Source organism: Rhizophagus irregularis, chromosome 2, assembly GCF_026210795.1.
Source record: "Rhizophagus irregularis chromosome 2, complete sequence".
In the NCBI taxonomy this organism is placed as follows: domain Eukaryota; kingdom Fungi; phylum Glomeromycota; class Glomeromycetes; order Glomerales; family Glomeraceae; genus Rhizophagus; species Rhizophagus irregularis.
This window is the reverse complement of record NC_089430.1, coordinates 1-19,579: the sequence shown is the minus strand read 5'-3', so window position 1 is coordinate 19,579 and position 19,579 is coordinate 1. Positions and strand designations below refer to the sequence as shown.

Here is a 19,579-nt window from a genome sequence, read left to right as displayed (position 1 = left end):
TATATGTAAATATTATATAAATATAATAGAATTAAATAAATAACTTACTCCCTATATTATTAAATAAATAATTTTAAATAATTTAGTTAGTTTAAATTATACATATAAATATTATATAAATATAATAGAATTAAATAAATAACTTACACCCTGTAATATTATTAATTAATAATAATTTTGTAGTAAAGTAATTATAATCAATTATATATTATATATAAAAATTAAAATATACACAGTAACTTACAATCTAATTATTTAAATAAATAATATTATTAGTTTGAATTATACAAATATTTTTAAATTAATATAAAATTAAATACTTACTTGCTATAATATAAGTGATTATTAAACAATTATAATAATGAAAAATTTAGTTATTTGAAATGTCATGTAAAAAATACAATAAAAAATAAATAACTATTAACTTACTAACTATAATAACGTTAATAATAAAATAAATTATTTGGTTATATAAAATATAATTTAATTATCATTCCAACAAGATATCTTATTACTTACGAGCTAACATATTAAAATAATTTTTAATGATTAGTTTAAAAATTTAAATCACATGTTTATAATTTTACCTTTATCTTTCTCAATTCTTGAAACTAGTTTTATTATATTGCAAATTTGTTTAGAAAAATTTTAGAATAATTTCAATTTGTATTTGATGCTATATGCTTTTACCTTCATTGTTACTTTGAGCCATTACTGAATAATTAATTTTATTGGAATTCTTCCTAAAAAATAGGATAAATATAATTAAACGTCTTTGTTCGAGTATATATAGCTATTTGTGTAAATGCAAAATGCAGATACCAATTTCAGGTTTCAATATTGTACAACTATATTAATGATTCTGTAGAACACGAAAATGTTGTACCAACAATTTATTATAATATTATAAAGTACCGCGAAACTGATAAAATGTCATATTTTGACGCGAATACAAAATATATCTTTAGTAACAATGTCTAGTATAAAGGCAAGAATATATACTATAGGTTTATGCTAGAGTGTTTACACTGTAATAAAAACTGCAGTACGTAAATGCAAAAAGAAAATAAAAACATCAGAAATTAGAAAAAGGTGTTTCAAGAAATATTATACACGCACTTTTAACTCAAGTGACCTTAACAAAAAACCATATAACTCTTGGCAATTAAATGTAAAGTGAATATTATGGATATAACATAAACTTTTCTGAAGAGTTTGACTTTTCTTTGTGCCCTAAATGCCATAACAAATTCAATCGTCTAGGTAGAAAAAAATTTAAACTCAAGAGGAATCAATTGAAGTTGGAGACATAGAACATACTTCCTTGCCTAAAACACAGTCTATTAATATACCAACTGCAACGCCATCTGCTGATGCGGCACCGATTGTTGATGCGACACAGCTGCTGATGCTGATGCTAATGCAACACCAACTGCTGATACGGTATCACATCTCAACATTAACCGCAGATACAAATACATTGTAGAATCATGTTCCTCCCGATGAATCATCGCTAGATTCATCAACAAGTGAATCTTCCATACTTGAATTGAAATTTAAAACTAATTATTAGATGGGAAATCTTATCCAGCTAAATGGGAACGTATTGTTATAGAAGATGAAGATGTTTATAGTTTTAAAGATAATTTGGAAATTTTAGTGCAATCACAACTTGAAGTTCAAGTCATTTTTCAAGAATATTATATTACATCATATAATATGAAAAAGAAGGGGGATTAGGAACTCAATTAGTAAGTACGAGAGATTGGGCAGAATTTTTAAGGAATATAATAATAATAATAAAAAATAATGGTAATTATTATCACAATGAAAAAAAAAGACCAACAAGAGAACTCAATCCAGGTAATTATTATTTTTTTTTTTCCGAAAAAAAAATCAACTAAAAATTTATTCATATTAATAATATTAACTATCAAATTGATGATGACGAAGAAATAAACAAACAAAAAGAAAAAATCAAACTGCGACGATAAAAAGAAAAAATTTTCTTCAAATCAAATTCCAAAAGAAAAAAGTATTAATGAAACTGATGCTCAAATTGCAAAAATTGTTATGGAGTTGCATTCTAGATGGTATTGTATTGAACACGCTATGTTGGTTTGACAAGGCATATTACTCTTACAACAGATCATTTATCTACATGGGCTAAATCAATCGTAAGTCAATATGACATTTATTAACGCATAACATACCATTAACGATCATCTAACGTTCATGATCACAATATTTTGAAAATTTTATTTACAGATAACTTATTTTTATTTTAATTTATTTTGTAGAATCAAAATTTGGCTTCTTTAGAAGAGCTTCCAACATTACCATTATTTTGATGCTGCATATTCGGTAAAAAGAACAAGTAGTAATTTACAAAATTCAAATGTAATTCCTTTTATCCTTCTACTACTACGTCATCATCTTTTATTGCTATGCCTTTCCAGTTTATTATCCAGGTATGTTTAATCAACAAAATTCACAACCACCTCAACCAACTTACGCGTCAAATAACTTTTCACAAACACCTCAAAATAATTGTCATAATTCCTGTTCCATCAATTGATGAATTTTTTCAATTTAGAAAAAGAATTTGGTGAAGATACTTTTGAGGGAGTTAAGGATAAATTTATACAGGAAACAATTGATGTTTTAGATAATTTGATCTCAAAGAAACTGATTGGCAGGATTTAGGAATAAAGATTGGTTTAAAAACCAAAATTATTAGAGAAGCTGAAAAATATAGAAGATAGTTATACGAATTTTTCTTTTTTTTTTGTAATATTATAGTCCATAATAGTAATAAGCAAATATAGTTCATTTTATAATAGCCTATATATTATCTCTTAAAAAGTAAATCAAAGATACAATGATTTTCGAAAAATGAATAAGATTTAGCGGGAGTAACTTGTGCACATGCTATTGTTAAAGCAAAATAAGGATCAAACAATTTTCTATATAATTCCTATTATTTTTTTTAACCAATTTTTGATTGAAGGAAATGCAGTTTCTATAGGATTTAAATCGGGTGAGTACGGTGAAAGAAATAAATTTTATATCCAACAGATTCTGTAAAATTGACTAACAATTCACTATGATGGATTTGAGCGTTATCCATCGCTAACACAATGTTTATCCGAGGAAATAGATTCATATTTGGAAGCTATTGTAAGAATTATATATGTGTATATACGTAACATAAATGTTTAACGCGTGTATGTTAGTTCCTTTTTATAATTCAAATTTTTAAATATAAAATTTAGCTATTTAGCTTATTAAACTTACCACTTTAGCCAAAATAAATTTAAAAAATCGTTCCTTATTACAACTTCCTTGCATAATATCTAATGTAATGATATTGTCTAATGACATTGCTGAAAGTAAAGTGTACTGTGTTCCTCTAATATATACAACCTTTTTTACTGCTCTTTTATTTCGTGGAGGGTAACCATATTGTCTACAAGTTGTACGCTCATCCTTTGCACTCTCATCCAAAAAGATAAGTTGTTCAGGTCAAAAATGTGACCCAATAGTCATTGTATAATGAGTTCAGTAGTATTATTAGTATTAAATTAATATTAGATTTTAAATCAAAATTAGTATACCTTTTTACGTGTAATTCCATGAACACCATATTGTAGTAATTGAGACATCTTTTCCAATTCTTCTTGCCATTTCAACAACCATTTCATCCAAATACATATTAGGATGTTCTTTAACCATTCCTATCAAAATCTTAAAAACAAGAAAACTTTAACAATGTGTTAAAATTATAAGAAATATTTAATAATTAAATACAAACTTTCAAATCCGAATTATTGTGTCCTTTCAGTCACTGTATAGGATTCTTAACATCTTTTCACAATATATAATAATTCAAAATTCTATATATCATTCTTCTGCTTATATAAAGCAATTTAGATATTTGTTTCAAAGAATAACTGTCATTCCATTTAAAATCTTTGCTATTTTGTTTTGGCATGTTCAATAAGAAATATAATTTTTCAAATAATTTATACCTTATTTTATCAAAAATATTTTGCAAAAAGTTGGTAACAAAAATGTTTATTTTATGTATTTTCAGTGAAATATAACATATTTACATGAATTTTTATTATTTTTTTATCGGATTTTTTTATAAAATAATAAATTCAAGTATAAGACTAATTTTAATCCAGCCTGAATAATTTAACCCACTAGTAAATTTTATATAATTATATAATTTTCAATTTTGCCCAAATTTTCAAAAAATGTAAATTATAATTACAATAAATATTGTCAAAAATATAAGAAATTTTTTTTTTTATTATTGCAGTGCATTCTCTAATTTATTAAATTCAAAAGTTATATAAGATAGTAAAAATTATAAGTAAAGAAATAAATTTAATATTATTAATTAACAAACCACTCATCATATTGAAATTCATATGTGTACTGTTAGTTAGTCAATCACTGGTCAAAATTAAGGCAAACATGGCATAGTAGCCCTTATCTTTATTAAATTTATTCGAACTTTACAATTTACAAACAATAAAAAGAAAAATATAAAATAAAACTAACTAAAAACAAAGCTATATAGTCTTCTAAGAAAAAATAAAGTAAAAAAATTAATCTAAAAAGAAAAATAATATTACACTAAATTTTTCCAGATCTTTCCCCTTGATATATTCCAACCGAAGTAGAAGCAACTATGCTAACAAAATAACGAATAGCATGTCCACTATAAAAATTGATACTCCATCCTGCAAAAGCTGTTATTAAGTAGCACTGTTAGATGACTTATAAAACCTGAAAAGTGATTAAACCAAGGCAAACCATATTTCATTGAGTTCTTCAACCAATTGGTTCTAAAGTCATGTAAATCGTGTAGGGTTAAAGGTGGTAAATATGAGTAGGGCAAGTACATAAACTTTAGCAAATTGGATAGTTGAAAAGTAGTTTTCAACTTGTAAGTAATGTTCATTATGTCTTCCCATCTTCCTTTTTCATAAAAATGCAGATTTCAAATTCATTTTCTGAATTTATGAACAAAATTGTTATGAATAGCAGTGACAACCTTCATCGTAGAAGCTCTTGGAATGGATAATTTAACAAATAAGTCAATAAAAAGTTTAGGTAGGCAGCCACAGATAAGTGCATAGGAAAACCAATTTATAGAAGAAAAAGACTAACTTAAAAGAGAATAAAACTGCCGCTGTAAACAGCTGAATACTAAGCATAGATAAATAATATACTGAATAGATTAAATCACGTGATAAAAGTCATATGATAGAAATTACGTTATATAGTGGAATGATAATAAGTCACGTGATAATATATCACGTAATATGATATCTATTTATAGATTAAAGATGATGTAATATTTATTAAAAAAAAAGATAAAAGAAAAGAAAAGATAAAAGAAAAAAAAATGAAAGAAATAAGAAATAAGAAAGATGAACATAAACTTCATGATTCGGTATTTGGTTTTCAATAATCTCTTTATAGCTACTTTCATTTTCATTATTATCGTCATTATAATTATCATCTGAATCTTTAAAATAGAAAAATTCGTTAACCAAGTTTTGGATTTCACTATTTATTTGGTTATTTTCTTTATGTTTAGAACTATTCTAATAAAAATGTCAGATTTTTGCCATTGACTTAATTGTAGTAATATCCAAAGAAGTTCTTCTTTTTCCATATAACCAATCTAAAGCTGAGAACATCCTTTCACATAAAGCACTATGTGGTATTACCGCAAATATCTTTAATGCTAAATTCTTTACAAAAGAAGGCATATCTTCACAAGACATCCATCACGTACATAGTGTAATACAGTATGTTTTGGTAAAAGGTGTTGCATAGGTACCTTATTTTTCTTTAAAATTTAACATCTAAACCACTAAAATTTCTTGATCTTCTACACTATATCCCATATTTTTCCATATACTTTGCATGTAATTAGAAATTTTCATCCACATACCTAGCTTTAATCCTGCATTTAATATAAAATAGAAATGAACTTTATTAGCTAAAAAATATGTATACTTATTCATAATTAAACAAGTACCACGATAACCAGGATAAAAAAAGTATATTAATACAAGTGGCATAATATTAAAGGAATCCTACTGTTCATTAATAGAATTAATTGTATGAGTTCAAAAATTAAGCTCCATTCAATTGAAATTTTTTTAATAACATCTGCTAGGCGAACTAAAGCAATAAAACAATTGGTATAATTGGTATTAGAAGCTTCAACAGATAAAATTGCCTTCTTTAATAGCTCTAGCACTTTTAATACCAAGTTAGTATCATGGAAAAATTCTTGAGCTGTAATGATTTTTGTTATATGGTGCCGGAAGTCTATACTCGACAATCACGTGATTTTGTTTCAATTTTCTGAGCTGATTCTATATCATGTGATCCAGAATTCAGCCAATAAAAAACCAGAATTTCTTGTGTAAAATACTAATAAAATGCGGTTTTTGAAAATTTTTTTATTACAAACAAGATAAAATATAAGAAAAAGTAGATTTCAGTAGTAAATTGCAACTACCATTTCATAAAAGTTATATATTGATAAAAAAATTTTTTTTTAAAAAAAATTACATTTGATTCATATTATGATAATTCAGGCTGGCATTATCACAATGCATGGAATCAACCCAAATTATCGTAAGTTCTGGCCAATATATTTTGTTTCAAATTTGGGCTGATCATATGAAAATCATGCAATTTCAAATGCTTATAACTTTTTACGTAGATCTTCTTTTAAAAATGTGACCGGTAATTTGATAGAGCTTACTTCAAAGAATAAAATTACCAGTTTATTTTTTTTAAATTGTATTTTTTTTAAGGAGTTGAAAGATTTTTAAGTGTTACATTTTTATTGTTGAGTATAGACTTCCGGCACCATAGTTTTATTAGTAACAATACTGCCATATTTATTTACAATCTATTAAATCATTATTTAAGAAATTAGTAGAAATTCTTTTTTAATTTTCTTATAAATCAATAGAGTCTATAAATACCTTTTCTAATGCTGACCTTAAACGTTAAATAGAATTAACAGAGTCAAATATTGTTGTCCAACGTGTTTTAACCTAGGTTTTGAGTCCTTCACCTTCAATGTTAAATTCTTTGGTATATTTTTCTAAAAGTGCTTTCCCTTGATGTGATTTTTTAAAAAACTTTACTACTTCATTACATGCTTTTAGAATTCATTTTGGAAAATCATGTTCTGTTTTAAATAATACTGTATGTGAGTATTTTAAAATAAAAATTTAACAACAATAAACATACTACCAATCACATCTTTAGTAATTAGATTAACGCAATGTGCAATACAATAAGTATTGAAAATAAAAGTATATTTTTCACTAATAATATTGGCAGCAGCACAATTGGCAGCATTATCAGTGACAATAGCAGCAAACTTGCCAGGTCCAATTTTTTTAAGCACAGTTTTAATTTTCTCTGCTAAATTTTCAGCTGTATATCTTATAATTGAAAGATTCCAAAGTTTATACAAAAATTCTTGATGATCATAAGTTATTACTATAAAATTATAAATAGAATGGCCTGCGGGATTTGTCCAGTCATCTAGACCTAAAGTTATAAAGTTTATTATTATATTTTACATCAAAAATTCAGAATATAGAATATTGAAAATCAATTACCTAGCGTTAAATTCATTGCATTTTCAAGAATAAAATCTATTTTATTTTTGATTTTAATAGCCAAATGAGAAAGAATCATTCCTGATAATTTGTTACAAGAAGGCAAAATATACTTTGCTGAAACTTGGAGTTTACAATCGATATTGATTAGATATTGCAATGATATCATTATGATATCATTACGATATTTTGATAAAAAATAGATTCGACATCGTTAAGTTAGTCGTAACTATATTTATTCGACATTGATTAGTTCGATATCTTTGCGATATCGTAGCGATCATTATGCAATGTAAATATTATTACGTAATCACATTGTAGTGATGTCATATTAACATTGAATTAATATTACAAAAATATTTGACATTTATTTGATATCGTAACCATGTCGTATTAACATTGAATTAATATTACAAAATATTTGACATTTTATTTGATATCGTAACCACATCGTAGTGATATCATATTAACATCAAATTAATATTGCAAAAATATTTTATATCTATTTGATATCGTAACCACATCGTAGTGATGTCGTATTAACATTGAATTAATATTACAAAATATTTGACATTTTATTTGATATCATAATCACATCGTATTGATATCATATTAACATTGAATTAATATTCAAAAATATTTTATCTATTTGATATCGTAACCACATCGTAGTGATGTCGTATTAATATTGAATTAATATTACAAAATATTTGACATTTTATTTGATATCGTAATCACATCATAGTGATATCATATTAACATCAAATTAATATTGCAAAAATATTTTACACCTATTTGATATCGTAACCACATCATAGTGATGTTGTATTAACATTGAATTAATATTACAAAATATTTGACATTTTATTAACTACATCATAATAATATCATATTAATATCGAATTAATATTACAAAAAATGTTTTACATTTATTTATTATACATTAATAATAATAATTTTTTATTAGTGGATTATTATGGGTGAGTGGAGTACGTTTCTTTTCTTCCTTTTTTTTATTCTTTTCTTCTCTTTTTTATTCTTTTCTTTCGTATGTAAGTGGATGGATACGTTATTTTCAATTTTAAAATATATATATATATATATATATATATATAAAACAATCATGATTAATAAAATGTACTCTTTGTAAAATATATTTAAAATTTAATACATAACCTTGAGATAATAGTTAGAGCAGGTAATTCTGGGATTTTGTAAAGAATAATAAAAATGATAATATTTTTAAGTTAGTTCTTTCTTTAAATTTTTTTGAAAGTGTTTTGTTTCTTAAAATCATAATATTGTAAAAAAATGCTGGTTGCTACGACTGACGGATAATGACAAATTGTCAGGCTACCCCCAGACAAAATAATTGGAAGGCAGAAAATGTCATAAAATATCCAGCCCTATTTCATAACATTTTCCTCCAGGCTAAAGCAAATATTACAAAAGAAATTGCAAATATATTTAACAAGCAATAGATACATGGCCGTTGAAAAATATATTTACACTTTATATTGTAATATCACAGTCTAACAAAGAAAGACAAAAAATTGCAAATATATTTAACAAGCAATAGATACATGGCCGTTGAAAAATATATTCACATTTATACCACAGTCTAACAAAGAAAGACTCAAACCACAACATATTGTAAAAAAAATATGAAAAATACACGTATATCCTATTTTCATACCTTGCTTAACAGCTTCACTATTTATTTAAAAGCGGCTTTTCTCTCTTTTGTATGTGGGTAGTGGGTACATTTTTCCTTTCTTTTATTCTTTTCTTTCGTATATGAGTGACAAGTACATTTTCTTTTCTTTATTCTTGCTTTTATTCTTGCTTTTCATATGTGGATGTCTTACTATGTTGAATATATAAACTAATAAAGTATTGTTAATATTGTAAAGAGATAATTAAAATATACTTTAAAAAGAGAAAAGAAGAGACGAACTAAAATATCGTAAAGTGTTAACATAAAAGACAAGAGAAAAGCGTATTTTTGAAAATAAACAAAAAAAATCTCATTAATAAATGCGAATTTTAGCTATTTTTAGATATCACATGCATGTAATTAAAGTGATTTTAATTGGTTAATTTTAATTTATTATTACATCATGCATATGATTTTATTGGTTAATTTTAACTAAAATTTTATACGATACAAATTAAAATAATTATTTTATTATATTTATATAATTAATATAATTATATAGCTGTAAAATAAAAATTATTTTTTATCCAAATTCTATTTGTAGTATCATGATTTGGTAGTTGGCACCTTTCTGAATTACAATTATGAATAAAGTGTACTTTTGAACATTATTTATTACAGTAATTGGAAAAATACGTCTCCATTTATCTCCTGTTGCTTGAAGACGGTAAAGTGGACATTTTAATACTGAATGTTCAACCATAGTATCTTCAAAACAATCTACAATAATAAATGCATAATATTTGTTATTATTACCCTTATGTTGAAAGATACCTTTGATTATTGCATAAGATTCTTCATGATCTTTTTCATAAATTGTGATAAAATCATCGAGATGTAGGTGAACTTCAGTTTTGAAAGGATACCATTTTCTTCTTCAATCATATATGATGCAAATTTGTACCAACTAATTGAAGAGTTTATAAGTGCCGCCTCAAACTTCATATCCACATAAGATAAAAACAATTCAGTTTTAAAATTATGTAAAGTTAAAAGAAGTTTATCACGTTCCCTGCTTTGACATTCTTTTTTTTAATGAAATATTGGAAATAAAGTTTACTGGAGATATAACTAAATTAAAAGATTAGTAAATATAAATATCAAATATGTACTACTATATGCAATAAAATACTTACTTTTTGTATCATCATCATCGTCTTGAACTTGTTCAGTTGCTTCAGTTGAATATTTATCTTCTGTAACATACCAATTTAAAAATAACTGTCCAAAATTTGAATTTGTAAATCCAGTACAAGATCTATTAAATCTTGGATCAATACCACCATCTGCTAAATATCGAATTGCAAATAAAGTATTGTAACGCTTTAATAAATCCAAATCTATGTTTTTGCAATTAGTCTTTGGTACCATCCCCTTAAAAATACGATAGACCATTTCTTTTATACCAACTTGGGTATTAATAAGTGTTCCAAAGGTTTTAGCATGCATATTAATGTGTATATTTGGTAAATTAACAAAATTTACAAAAACCTATAAAAAGTAAAATATTGTTAATTATTTGAAATTATTCCATATTTCAATATCAAATTTGTAACTATACCTTTGGAAGGATTGAAAACTCTTCTTCAAAACATTGTTGCAATTCCTCATAGCTATCTGATGTAAATTTCTTGTTAAAAACCGCTTTCATAGTTTTTGCAACATGTATCCAACAAAATATAATAATTTTTGGAACTGAATTAACTCGAAATGCATCAATTCTTTGTTGAATCATGGCTGTTTCATTACGTTTGATACTTGATTCTTTTAAAAACTGGTTTAACAAAAATAGCATAATCATAGCTAATCTAAGTAAATCTGACATCATAAAACTATTGTAGTAAGTAATCAGATTTGGTAAGCGAGACCATCTTTTTGGGATTTCAAAATTTTTCCAAATTTCGATAAAATTATCTTCTCCTTCTTGTGAAAATAATTCACAAGTTAATTTTAGTAGCCGTCCAATCTTTCCTGCAGTCGCATGATAAACATCTTGCAGCATCTGTAAATATCTTTCCCTTTTTAATTTATCTAAAATACTAGGTAATGATCGTAAACCATATTCCGTACAAAGTTGATCTCTTTTTGACATTATAGTCTCATAAGAAATTTTTAAGATTTCTTCGTCTGTAATATGATGATAACGTAATGTTGTTACGATATCCTGATTGTGAGCACTCAATGATTCTTTAGTAGTTTTACAAGTACGACAACCCTTATTTGCATTATGTCTAAATTTATTTTTTAAAAAATTTTAATAGTTGTCATAAAATTATATTATTATATTATTAACTAAATTGAAAAAATACCTTAATACTCCTGTCAAATCGTTACCTTGAGGTAAATCTGCCATAACAACCCTTAAACCAGCAATTATCCATGCATCTTGTCCTTGGACAGTCATCACCTTTCCTTTCTCTAATTCCTTCATTTCTGAAATGAATGGTATCATAAATTCGTCAAATTTTCCTCCAAATGGGATAAACCCAATAACAAAATGGTTCTTTATTAGCTTTCTATGTGCTGGCATATTTCCAAACTGTACATAAACACCACCTAGAGAATGGTATACATTTCTAAATGTACCAAAATCATCATAATAAAGATCTAAAAATAGCTTATAGATTGGCATAGATGATGATGGTGGATTTCTGATAGAAATGTAATCAGATGGATGTAGGTATAAAAGCTTTACATTACGAACATGCCAACGGTCATTACATTTATAAATTATTTCACTAATCTGCAATGAACCATCAGGAATATTTTGATGTTGAAATATCATCAATATAGGTACTTTTTCTAAAATTTGAGAAGTCATTATAATTAAAAATAGTTTATCTTGTAACTATACTTCACCGGTAATAGAATGACGTTGTCTTGGTAACCCTTTTAAATTTCCGGGTAAATCTCTATATTCCAAAATTTTTTGAATTCGTAACTGATAATATCCATCATGATTTTTTAAAATTGATCTTAATCTTCCAAGTTTTTTTTGACCATTATCATCATAATAGTAAACAAAATCACCAGATCAGTACAATACTATTTATTAAAAATAACTTTAATAAATATTATCAATGATAATAAATTATAATTGTATCAAAGTGTATTATTTTATAACCTTCTGATATTAATATTTTGTGTTGTCCAAAAAGTGGGGATTCCCCCCATAAATTTCCATACCAAAATTCTGATTTTTCTTCAGAATTAATACTGGGTCTAAAATACATATGCTTCATTAGCATCGGATTATTAAGAACATGCCATATAATTTCACTGATTGAGAGTTGTTACGAAAGTTTTGATCCTCGTGAGGTTGATGGAGTTTTTTTTGGTGAAATTTTAATAGACTTTGTTATTATTGGTAGAAGAGGAAGACATTTTCTCCATGATTGGAATCTTCGGATATTTTTTACCACATGGGTAGGTTCAAATTGAGAATTGTGAATGATATCGACAAGATCTTCATATGCTTTCGTAGAAACATTATGCTTCTGAAGCCAGCAAAATAATGCCGTATTTGTATAATTATTAAAGTACGGTGTAAACTCACCATTGCAGAACGGTATCTTGTCTTCATCTAACGCTTCAACGATTTGATCTATTTCTTTCTCTTCATTATTACGTTCCTTTTCATCATTATTACGTTCCTCTTCATCATTATTATGTTCCTCTTCATCGTTATTACGTTCCTCTTCCACTTGATTATTATTATCATCATTATTACCTTCCTCCTCTTCCTCTTCGTCATTGTTTTCATTATTATCTTCCTCCTCTTCCTCCTCTTCATAATTGTATTTGTTATCACTTTCTTCTTCCTCTTTAGTATCAGATGAATTGACATTATCTTGCGAAAATATCATCTCATCATTGTAGTCTTGAGGATTAATTGATCCATATGCATTATCGTCATCATTAATGTCTTGAAAACTTAAATCATCTTTATGATCATACTGAAAGTCTATGTCATTGTTATCATTATCAGGTGAATGTACAGGCGAACGAATTGCAACTCTCTCGTCAGAATCTGTTGTCTCATTAGGTTTGCTGTAAGAAAACCGATTTCGAATTCGAATTGGCTCTATTGGTTTATTGTGACTATATCGTCTTCTCATCTTTTGACAATTTAAATCCTTAACTTAATTTAGAATTTTTATAAAATTCAATAAATCTTTATAAAAATTATTTATTAAATACCTTAATAACTTTTATATTGTTTAGCGTATCGACAAAAAAACCAAAATCAATTCGGTTAAAATTATTACCGATTTGCTATAGATTCTGATTGGAGTTTTAAAAGTAACACAATCGTCAAGTTTTGGAACACAATCGTATACAAAATCAAGTAGCACATTGGAGTTTTAAAAGTAACACAATCGTCAAGTTTTGGAACACAATTTATCGTTAATCAATACATAAAAATTCAATTAGTATAAAAAAAATTTATTTCATACTTGCTTAAATCTCACGAATGCGTCAAAAAACTCAAAAATTAAACTAATTGAATTGTGAAGTTTTTGACCTGTAAATTCATATGCAGGATTATAAAAAATAGTGGTTAAAAATCATACTTAATAAATAGAAAATGCTTTCGCAAAACAATAATTTAGTTAATTTAGTAGTAGAGTATTAAAGTTTACGATTTAATAAAATAATAGATAAAGTATGATTTAATTTACGATTATATATTTAATTTACGATTATATTTTTCAAACATCAAAACTAACGAAGCGAATTCGTTAAACACCATGATTGTTATTAGCAGACCAATTAAATCAATTTTGTTAATTAATTTTTGTTAATTTTAAGCCATTATCAAAATAAAATAAATGTTGTGGTAAAACTTCCCCGATTGAACCTCTAAATTGACCACCATAGAAGATAATTACGTGTATAAAAACATCTTTATTATTCCATAGTAAGTCCTCAAATTGACCCGCGAGTCTGCGACTCACCCACGGTAAATGCTTTAATTTACCATAAAGATATCGCGACATACCCACGACACACCCGCGGTATACCCATGGCTTATCCAAATTTGTTTAACAAATTTGTTTAAACTATTTATTCCACATCATTGCAATTTCTTATTGTGTTCATAGATTGTAAGCATAATAATTTGATTTTATTTTTTTACAAGGATTTTTTTTTACACAGATTTTTTTTTATTTTTCCACTCCTTTTACAAAATTCTTTCGTTTTATTAATTCTTTCGTTTTCATTAATATAATTCTTCATTTCATTAATTCTTTCGTCTTCATTAATATTTCATTAATTCTTGTGTTCATAGATTGTAGGCATAATAATTTGATTTTATTTTTTTTTACACAGATTTTTTTTTTTTACAGATTTTTTTTATTTTCCCACTCCTTTTACAAAATTCTTTCTCTTTCGTTTTCATTAATATTTCATTAATTCTTTAATAACATGTGGACTGATAGACAATTGCGAGTTTTAATTAATAGAAAAACAGAAAACGATAATTTTCATGAACTTAGTGGTAATATGAAGCATAATTTTTGGAAAATTTTAGCAGTAAAATAAACCTTGAATTCGAATTTACGTATATTGGGAGGCAATGTAAAGAAAAATTTAACGAACGTATGAACATAAAGTATACTATTTGTTATTTCGAGTTCGAACTACTATTTTTGGCATATTAAATAAAAATATAATTTTATAATTTTATTAGAAAATGCAATTATATATCAAGGGTAAGCTAAAGGGAAGGAAAAGTGCTCTAGGAACGAAGTATTATGAGGAATTCGGTGAACGTTTTTGGGAAAAAACGACGTAAATATTAGAAAACCACGTAAATATTTTATTTTTTATTTAATTCGTAAATTAATCTGATTATTTATTTAGAAACAATTTGTAGTATTACTAACGCATGAAGCCATATGACAACTCCGTCATCCTCATACTTACATTCGCAATATGCTCGCGCATATCACCTCTCGTTCTTCATCAATGTCCTTTCTTATTTCAAGAAATGTTCATCATTTCTATTTTCTTCTCGGTAACATCCCTTTCCGCTTTACTGACTGAGGCTCGCCCCTTCATATTGTAAATCATTGAAATTGAATAATTCCTTTCTTTGTTCTTATTCCATTTCATAATATGAAATTGTAAATCTTTCGAATCATAATTACTATTTTGTTATCATGATGTCTGTCTGGCTTGTTGATTTTGCGAATATTATATTGCTGTATAACGTTCAATTTTTTGCTTAATATTATATTGTATACTTGACATTCAATTTTTTTATTTTCTGAACGATATATCTTTCATTAATTTGGAAAAAAATACTATTTACTTTTCTTCACATTAAAATAATAAAATATCTTGCATCATTAAATAAACGAAAATAAGCGAGATCGTCATGTATTATTTCAATTGGAATATTTTAATTATAACCTCCATAATTAATCATAGAAAATTATTTTGATATTCTGCAACCATCAAACTGTACTATGTTTCATCCATTTATCGTTTAAAAATTTCTCTTCCTTTAGCATTAAGTTTATAAATTTCTATTTAATGGTCTTATTGAAATGTAAATTCGTTACCAACTCTAAATATTTTGAATTTTGTAGCTTTACATAATATTCTATAAACTGCTCCACGACTTTCTTTTCGTAATTGTACAATAATATACAAAAATCATATGTTAAGGAGTTGCATTGTCTTTTAGCAAATTTAGTAATCAGTTACATATGAGTAAGGTTTGATTGGGTTATTTGGATGTATTTTCAGTCTATTTCCTTTATAGTCGCTCCGTTATAGTCATATTCTACTATATAGTCACACCATTGAATGTTAAAAATACTTTATTATTAAAATCTATCCTATATAGTCGCAATCTATCTATAGTCGCTATCGCACCTATTCTTTCCAAAAATCTTATATTAAAAAGAACCGTTTATAATTACAGTTATATAAAGAATATATTAAATAACTTGGCATCTAATAATCGTACAAAGATGTATCGTAGCTTGTTAGAATCGTCTCACTGAGACGAATCCGAATGGTGGTAGTTTTATCGCTTTTCCGATCGCTTGGCTGACGAGTTATTCAACAAAATATTAAAGCATCAGCATTATAATATTTCTTAATTTACGTTTACTGCGCCATTTAACATTTTGCTAGATTTCTCAGTACCTAGTGATTGTGAAAAGACGATTTATAGCTCGTTGGAATCGCCTCATCGAGACGAATCGAATGGTGGTAAGCTCATCTCTCTGTGATCAATATTGACGGGTTATTACTTAAAAACTATTTAATATTTTTTAATTTCGGAAATTGATCTAGTAATTGGATTTCGATGTATCCTATACCATTAGATTCGTCTCATCAAGACAGAATCGAATGGTAGTAAGATCGTCTTTCTAGGATCAATATTGGCAGAGTTATTACACAAAAACCATTAATATTTTTTTAATTTCGGAAATTAATCTAGTGATTGGATTTTGACGTATTTTATACCATTAGAACCGTCTCATCAAGATGAATTGAATGGCAGTGAGATCATCTCTCTACGATTAATATTGGCGAAGTTACGTTACAATAAAGTTTTGAGTATAATTTTAAAATTAAAATTATGTTAATTTTGGCCGGAATTATGATATCTTTAATATAAGAAATTTTTTATATAGTCATCTCTTTATAATATGGGTTAGTCATACCCTATCTCAGTGGTTAGTCACTGAGACCTCATACCTTAAGCTCTGATAGAGTTCCAATCCGTCATCCGACGGATAATCACATTTGACAGTTGTACGGCTCATTTAATTAATATAAAAGAGCATTTTTTTTAAGGATATCCTAAGAGCATAATACAGTATATAATTTAATAAATAAACTTTTTTTCAAAAAATGAAAGTGAGGAGAAATTAGGAACGGATTAAAATATCATCGACGGATGAAAATTTCAATCCGCAAGATTTCCCATTTATTTTATGTTCCAATTAATTAAATAATGCACGTTCGATTCTCACCTTTACGTCGAATGCAGTTTAAATTATAAATTATGAAACATAAATGTCTCTTTTCCAAAAATAAATGAGGAAGAAATTGATCATCCGTAGATGGGATGATGGATTGGAACTACAAGGCTAGAGTATGGTGAGGTTACGGGAAAGTTCGGATTAGAAGTGACGCGGAAATAAAAGAATTTTACTACGGGCCACGCTACAACCGAATAGCGTGAAGGTACAGGGATTAGTGTAGTTACTGCATATGGTGAATTAGTGTGTACGGTTAATTCGTAGCACATTAAGTCGCAAGTGTCCTTGGTGTCCTTAATGAGGCCTATGGGGCGGGTTGGTATGTGCTGTCAGTCCTGTCCTTTGAGGTCGGCTACTATCGCAAGAACATATCGGGTGGTGTTCCTACGATACCAGCACCAGGGTCGATAATGGTAGATGAATTGAGTACCAGATGGTAAAGGCGAGGAGGGTCTGATGTCTTAGTGGTGAGTTGACCTTCTGTTAGATGTTTAGAATAACCACGGTGTTCGTGCGCGGAACAGGATGAGCTTGGTGATTGGGTTCGATTTCCGCCCATCAAGATGGGTCACCTGGTTGGTGATTCCTGGTGGTTGATACTTGCAGCAAGGATATTTTAAGGTAGCATTTACAAGCTTTTACTGTCAGGTGGTCGGCTACAAAGTATACCACTTTGGGGATTACAGCCGCTCTTATCGGTGATGGTAATTGCGGGCTGTAGTGGTCTTTGAGTGAACCTGGTACCTAATATGGTGGTATGGAAGGGGTCTAGATGATTGAAGGTTATCTGATGAAAGTTCATAGTGGACAGTAGTAGTGGTGAGGGGTTTATAATAGTAGTCAATTATGAGGTATCATACAAGCGGATTAAAGAATGAGGGTAAGTAGGTTGATTCGGCAGGATTCGAAGGCCTTTAGGATTATGCAGGGATATGTCCTTGCATTTCGGTTGTGGTGTTGAATTGTCCTGTTAAAAGGTGGCGGGGATGGTTACGTAAAGGCCAGGCTTGGTGAGGGATGAAGCAAGTGAAGGCTTACTTAACTATAGCTTTTAATAGAGGGTGCGGAAAGTAGTGGGCATTAAACATTAAAGAAAACGATTGGTAAAATAATTACCAAGTATGGGCACTGTCCCCAAATGGGTGACTATAAAGAAAGAGGTTGACTTTGTAACTGTGTTATAAATGCACATAGGGACCGCATTATGTAATCGTAAAGAAATTACATATAGGGTTAGGGTTAGGGTTAGGGTTAGGGTTAGGGTTAGGGTTAGGGTTAGGGTTAGGGTTAGGGTTAGGGTTAGGGTTAGGGTTAGGGTTAGGGTTAGGGTTAGGGTTAGGGTTAGGGTTAGGAGGGTTAGGGTTAGGGTTAGGGTTAGGGGTTAGGGTTAGGAGGTTAGGGTTAGGGTTAGGGTTAGGGTTAGGGTTAGGGTTAGGGTTAGGGTTGAGGGTTAGGGTTAGGGTTAGGGTTGGGGTTAGGGTTAGGGTTAGGGTTAGGGTTAGGGTTGGGGTTAGGGTTAGGGTTAGGGAGGGTTGGGGTTAGGGTTAGGGTTAGGGTTAGGGTTAGGGTTGGGGTTGGGGTTGAGGGTTAGGGGTTAGGGTTAGGGTTAGGGTTAGGGTTGGGGTTGGGGTTAGGGTTAGGGTTAGGGTTAGGGTTAGGGTTAGGGTTAGGAGGGTAGGGTTAGGGTTAGGGTTAGGGTTAGGGTTAGGGTTAGGGTTAGGGTTGGGGTTAGGGTTAGGGTTAGGGTTAGGGTTAGGGTTAGGGTTAGGGTTAGGGTTTAGGGTTAGGGTTAGGGTTAGGGTTAGGGTTAGGGTTAGGGTTAGGGTTAGGGTTAGGGTTAGGGTTAGGGTTAGGAGTTGGGATGGGGTTGGGGTTAGGGTTAGGGTTAGGGTTGGGGTTGGGGTTAGGGTTGAGTTGAGGTTAGGGTTAGGGTTGGGGTTAGGGTTAGGGTTAGGGTTAGGGTTAGGGTTGGGGTTAGGGTTAGGGTTAGGGTTAGGGTTAGGGTTAGGGTTAGGGTTAGGGTTAGGAGTTAGGGTTAGGGTTAGGGTTAGGGTTAGGGTTAGGGTTAGGGTTAGGAGTTAGGGTTAGGGTTAGGGTTAGGGTTAGGGTTAGGGTTAGGGTTAGGGTTAGGGTTAGGGTTAGGGTTAGGGTTAGGGTTAGGGTTAGGGTTAGGGTTA

The 19,579-nt window shown here is 28.5% G+C and overlaps 3 protein-coding genes across 3 annotated transcripts, besides 2 other annotated features; all 3 read right to left on the bottom strand.

Moving 5' to 3' along the window:
* Positions 1–1,001: 1,001 nt before the first annotated feature.
* OCT59_011468 (uncharacterized protein) lies at positions 1,002–1,511 on the bottom strand (the record flags this gene model as incomplete). Its single annotated transcript, XM_066133742.1, has 3 exons — positions 1,002–1,040; positions 1,120–1,233; positions 1,353–1,511. 3 exons carry the CDS (start codon positions 1,509–1,511, stop codon positions 1,002–1,004), a joined length of 312 nt encoding a protein of 103 aa, XP_065989072.1.
* A 1,707-nt stretch (positions 1,512–3,218) lies between these two features.
* Positions 3,219–3,239: a sequence feature (Short protein (OCT59_011467, UZO00333.1) was converted to a misc_feature.).
* Positions 3,240–3,617: 378 nt separating this feature from the next.
* Positions 3,618–3,665: a sequence feature (Short protein (OCT59_011467, UZO00333.1) was converted to a misc_feature.).
* A 7,283-nt stretch (positions 3,666–10,948) lies between these two features.
* On the bottom strand, positions 10,949–12,214 carry OCT59_011466 (uncharacterized protein; the record flags this gene model as incomplete). Its single annotated transcript, XM_066133741.1, has 3 exons — positions 10,949–11,624; positions 11,703–11,826; positions 11,980–12,214. 3 exons carry the CDS (start codon positions 12,212–12,214, stop codon positions 10,949–10,951), a joined length of 1,035 nt encoding a protein of 344 aa, XP_065989071.1.
* Positions 12,215–12,686: 472 nt separating this feature from the next.
* OCT59_011465 (uncharacterized protein) lies at positions 12,687–13,511 on the bottom strand (the record flags this gene model as incomplete). Its single annotated transcript, XM_066133740.1, has 1 exon — positions 12,687–13,511. The coding sequence occupies one exon, from the start codon at positions 13,509–13,511 to the stop codon at positions 12,687–12,689; it is 825 nt and encodes a 274-aa protein (XP_065989070.1).
* Positions 13,512–19,579: the final 6,068 nt, after the last annotated feature.